The sequence below is a fragment of the Sinocyclocheilus rhinocerous genome, unplaced genomic scaffold (genome assembly GCF_001515625.1).
Source record: "Sinocyclocheilus rhinocerous isolate Xijiao unplaced genomic scaffold, SAMN03320098_v1.1 scaffold272, whole genome shotgun sequence".
Classification (NCBI taxonomy): Eukaryota; Metazoa; Chordata; class Actinopteri; order Cypriniformes; family Cyprinidae; genus Sinocyclocheilus; species Sinocyclocheilus rhinocerous.
This window is the reverse complement of record NW_015638933.1, coordinates 49,502-55,194: the sequence shown is the minus strand read 5'-3', so window position 1 is coordinate 55,194 and position 5,693 is coordinate 49,502. Positions and strand designations below refer to the sequence as shown.

Here is a 5,693-nt window from a genome sequence, read left to right as displayed (position 1 = left end):
TTTAAATAGTAAAAATATTTCAAAATGTTACTGTTTTTGCTGTATTTTGGATCAAATAAATGCAGGCTAAATGAGCAGAAGAGAATTCTTTAAAAAACATTAAAAATCTTACTGTTCAAAAACTTTTGACTGGTAGTGTATGTTAGCCTATAGTTTGAAGTTAAAAATATTAATAATTAATAAGGTGAATCTGAGATGTTTATTTGACAGTGATTTCACATTTCTTGTTTGTATGAAGTCTAAACACAAATAAAAGGTGAACATTAATTTATTTGTGCTGTTTTTTTTCTAGAAAATTAATTAGTTTTATAGGAAGAGGTTTCATAGACTTGGCAAATTAATTTTTCATAAGTTTGTAGGTAAAGACATCTGTTGTGGGCGTTCTTGGCAGTTTTAATAAGGCTTTTTTTAATAGTGTTCATATCGATATCGGAATTATATCGTATCGACCGAAATTAAGAAATATATCGTGATATAAATTTATCGTCCAGCCCTATATTATTATGTAAATGACAAAATTGATTTAAAACCGCAAACTTAAATTGCAAAGAAGTTTAACAATTGATTTAACATTTAAACGTTTTCAAATCATTAACCCTAATTTTCTTTTACATAAAACAAACATCCAGGAATGTGCAATATCTGTTCATCAATAAACATCACCTCACAGACAAAAGAAACTAGCTCAAGGTCATACTGGGGCCAGGATTGTGAGGTCGTCTACTAGCTCACCTGGTCAAAAAGTAGGCGGAGCTGTCGTTCAGACTCTCCCACCCATTTGCTAAGGCAGTCGGCTCCTTTGCGCATGAAAAAAGACACCTTCCTGTCACCCTGACTGCATTCATTGGCCAAAGCCCGTGCCACCAGCGTCTTCCCAGTTCCTGGAGGCCCATAGAACAGACATCCTCTGCAATGAGGGAAAACATGATACAAACATGTTAGGGTTAACCTTGGACAGCACACCAACGGATGCACTTTTACACACAAAACTAGAAAGCAATCATATAAGCAAAAACCCTTACCTTGGGGGCTGGATCTTAAACTTCGCAAACACTTCTGGATATAGTAGAGGAAAGACAACCATCTCCTTTAAAGACTGGATGTGATGGGTGAGACCGCCTACACTGTCAAACTTCACCTGCATTGAAAGAGACAAGAACATATGGTAACCTGCAAAGCATCTTTTTCCTTAGCCTAAAATCAACAAAGCATCAAAGAATGTAGAGGAGTATTATAACACCCAGACTCACAGAAGAGTCTAGATTCATGGGATCCACATCTGCCAAACTGGCACCCACTTTTACTCGGTCTCGAAGCACACCGCTGGTCAGATCTTCTGCCCGCAGGTTCATGGGTAGACACCTGTCACACAATATAGACAAAAAATTTAAAACAAGTAACGTCAAACCTTACTAAGTTCACATACTTTAGCCATGTAATGAGTCACACATTGAGTGAATAATCAGTCATTCTGTTTGATAACAGTTTTAATGTCACCTGTTACGAGCTCGGCTCATGCTTTTGCTTTTCCGCCTCTCAAAGCGCTCTTCATCAGACGATGATGTTGATTCACTACTGTGAATGGCATGTTTCTTTATTCTGGTGACGAAAACACAGCATTGTTGTTTTAGTATCGAGATTCTATTGAAATTTTTGCTATTTTATATTAATATTTTTAGTAGTTTAATTTTACATTTTGTTTTCATTTTAATTTTAATTGAAGTTTTAGTAGTTTTGCTGTACGTTTTGTCTTTTTTTTATATATATGTCTATACAGTTCTATTAATTTTTATTTCAGCTTTAATACTAGTTTTTAACTACAGCAATTAATTTAAAAATTAAATTAAAGAATGAGAAATGTTGCCTTGGCAACTAGCTAAAATTAATAAGTTAAGAGTTTTTAAATATAATATTTTGTTTCACTTAACTTTTAATTCATTTCCATTTATTTATTTAATGTTTTAGTTAACTATAACAACCCTGAAACACAGAAAATATAGCCCTCCAAAAAGGAAGAAATAACACATGAATAGAAACTTATGGATTGGACTGTTGTAAATAACCATTCTTCACCTAATATGGCTTCTTCTTGCAGGAGATCTGTGTGTTTCGAACAGAGAGCCCTTGCTTTGCTTCCTGTTCACTGGCTCTGAGAAAACACAAATGAAATGCATTCAAAAGGCAAAATCATAATTTAAAACAGCCATTAAAATGCACACGCTGCATGGCGTGGAAATATCTGCTGGTCATAAGGATGTTTTAGATGCTCGAGCATGACTTGAGGAATACAGGAAGCTCAGGTAAGCGAGTCTGAGTACAGATGCTCATGTGTGAATGTGTCCGGAGCAGGTACCTATTGGGGGTGCTTCATATCGCTGCACAGTTTTACGCTGCCTGAGGTTATACGGTCTGTCATTCTCCTCTCCAGCCTCTTCTGCCTCATCTCCTTCATCATCTTCATCATCATCAGCCTCCACATCCTCATCCTCCTCTCCCTCCTCATGTGACTCTTAAAAATAAAAAAGAGAGAACTCTTTAAAACAAACAACAAACTAAACCTTTTCATCATCACAGTTGAAAATCGAAAAAAAAAATGTATATTCAGAACTTCTGCAATGGAAAAGCCCTTTTACACTTTTTTTGCAGACGGGGGACACATGACATGTCTCACAAACGAAATACAAGGTACAGGTTTAAAACAAATAAACAAGACAGATGACATATTGTCAGACGCAATAAATGAAAAATTTAAACAAACAAGCCAAAAATTTTAAATAAGTAAAATAAAACAAGAAAATATGTCTATTTAATAATCAATGAATTAATCAAATGTATTTAATAATCAAAAATCAACAGAGTTGTATGCAAACAATTAAACTGTGTTTAGGGCAGTTTCGCAGTCCACACATACCATCAGTTCCTTCTTCCTCTTCTGGGTCTTTTGATTTGCTCATGACTTTGTGATGCGCCTGCATTCCATACGTGTTCCTACGCAAAGATTTCCTCCTCTTCACGCGGGAATACATGTCCATGTTTTCCTGCAGCAAAAAAAAAAAAAATATCAACAAACATTTAAATGAGTAATGTGGAAGAATCAATGGAGTTTGTGGTGTGTGAGTTTTGACTCATCAGTGGGTTCACAGCCCACACTGAAGAGAAAGGCCAATGCTTCAGAGTGAAGCAGGATTTTAATAACCTCAATGTGGGCAATCGTTTGCTTAATGAGATGGAAAATAAGGCGGCCCAATTATTCTGCTGTTTAATCATCAGTGTTAAAGAATAGAAGGAGTCACCAGTTCAGTGTCCGTCCACATGCGGAGGCGCTCCACTTCCCGATTCTGCCGTATGCTGCTGATGTTGTCCATCTCTTGAAGAACTGCTTCTGCCGTACTAAAAGCAGACATAAAAATTCACATGCATTTAATAACAAAACAACTTTTTAGTCTAATAAAACCGTTCTCAAATGGTGATACAGATCCAGATATTTAAAAATGCTAAAAATCAGTAATTAGTACCAGATTCATACACAGGTTTATTTTAACTCTATAAAGCCTACTGTATCATATTTGATACGCAAAATTATAAGGCCTCTAAATTATCAACATGATCAAAACTTTACCTAAAAACATGTTGTACACAATCGTTCACATGCCTTCTGTCATCTGATTGATAGTTTATACTTTAATAGCAAGTAAACGGCATTTTAGACCTTCCAGTCTAGTAGGTTTTGCTGTGAAATCTTTACAGATTTTTTTACTTTACTTGATTATCCATACATTATCTATTAGAAAAATCATGTTAAAATGTGACTATCAAATATGATCCATCAGGAGGAACGCTTATTTGTTCATCTCTCAATCATCATTTCATTCCATGTTTTACACCCACAATAAAAAATACAGAACTTTAAACATAAAACTAAGCAGTCAAATATCATCTTACTAATGAGCCGTACCGAGCCGAGTCGTACCACGCAGTGGAAAAGCGCCATAAGACATATTATTGCGATATACAGTGACAACTGATATTTATATGCATTTTATATACTGTTATAAAGATCTCACTGATTTACATTACAAGCAATCAGAATGTCATTGATGAATATAAGCAGCTGCACCAAATTGTATATTTTTGCTCAGTTTGGGCCTCTGAATAAGACTGGGGTGTTTATTGTTTACCTCTTCATGCTTCATATTCTGTATATCATACTATAGAATAGGGGCGGGCACTATAATGGTATGAATGTGACTACCGGTATTATGTTGTTCCATGATATGGATTTTGCAATACCGTGGATACCACTTGTCTGATAAGTAAATAATTGAACGCGAAATATTAATTTGACATGTTTTAATTACCTCAACATGATGACTCGCAGTACCTGCTTGAGCACTCAGTTATCAGTTGTAGGAGTTGTGGTTGTATCAATAACAGACCACTAGATGGCGCGATCGAAGAATCAGAGTTAAGTTGTATTGCAGGGAGCCATGTAGAAATATAAATGAACGATGCATGGTTCTGCTCTAAGCATGAAAGTTACAAGTTTGTGAAAGGACTTCCAGTTCCAGGTAAGCATAAAGCAGAATATGAATATACTTAAGATTTACAAATACCAAAACAACGTGTCTACACCAGACGCGAGCGGCGCAATTTGACGAAAGCAAACAGAACCCAGTGACGCACAAATGTTTACAACATTGATAATAATCAGAAATGGTTACTGAGCAGCAAATCTGCATATTAGAATTTTAAGCTTATTTCTGAAGGATCATGTGACACCGAAGACTGGAGTAATGATTAGAGCCCGACCGATATGGGTTTTTTGGGGGCCGGGGCCGATGCCGATACCGATATTAGGGAGTAAACCAATACCGATACCGATATATCGGCTGATATTCTTTATGTATAGGCTATATTATAGTACAGTATAGTCAAAAGTTTGGACAGTCATAAATAGAACGAGGCATCAGTTTACTGAATCCGGTGTAGACAACATAATGGGTTCTATTCTACACCGGACGCGAGCGGTGTGACAAAATACAATAGAATTCCGGTAAACACCAGCATTGAGTGGCCACGATCAGCTCCGGTGGCTGTAACACAGGCTTTAATGTGCCACAGACGCGTGCCGTGAAGCGCAAATCAGCTCTAGTCTCTAACGTCACTGAATCTGCTGTTAAAATGAACCATCCATTCATCATATCATCATGCAAAACAAAGAATTAGAATCATTGTAATGTGATGATCAAATATAGGTGCGGGAGGGTGGCGGGCGGATAATTTGAAGCAGAGGACTCGGGTGAAGTTTGAGCTCATCCGCGCATCTCTACACTGCACTGACCTGGGTCCAGTAGCAAACAATGGAGCTCGCTCTGCTGGACAAACTAAGTAATTACACCATTCAGAAGCATTTCATCGGCATTATATGTTCAGTAAAAAAAAAAATCATATCGGCGGCATATTCGCCGATACCGATATATCGGCAACAGGCTCATATCGGCCGATAATATCGGCTGGGCTCTAGTAATGATGCTAAAAATTCAGCTTTGATTACAGGAATACAGTAGCCTATATGTTAAAACATTCAAATAGATACTTTAAATTGACAATATTTAACAATATTACAGTGTTTACTGTATTTTTAATAAATAAATGTAGCCTTGGTGAGCATAAGAGACTTTCCAAAAAAAAAA

At 36.5% G+C, this 5,693-nt stretch overlaps 1 protein-coding gene across 1 annotated transcript in view; it reads right to left on the bottom strand.

Moving 5' to 3' along the window:
• Positions 1–5,693, bottom strand: part of LOC107750077 (ATPase family AAA domain-containing protein 2-like) — a 116,002-nt gene that overhangs the window by 104,746 nt on the left and 5,563 nt on the right. Inside the window, exons 3-10 of the mRNA XM_016565339.1 lie at positions 3,294–3,390; positions 2,912–3,038; positions 2,354–2,509; positions 2,074–2,149; positions 1,498–1,599; positions 1,251–1,362; positions 1,023–1,138; positions 729–907 (exon numbers count right to left, since the gene is read on the bottom strand). Of these exons, the coding sequence (XP_016420825.1) occupies positions 729–907; positions 1,023–1,138; positions 1,251–1,362; positions 1,498–1,599; positions 2,074–2,149; positions 2,354–2,509; positions 2,912–3,038; positions 3,294–3,390 (965 nt within the window). The remainder of the gene's footprint in view (positions 1–728; positions 908–1,022; positions 1,139–1,250; positions 1,363–1,497; positions 1,600–2,073; positions 2,150–2,353; positions 2,510–2,911; positions 3,039–3,293; positions 3,391–5,693) is intronic.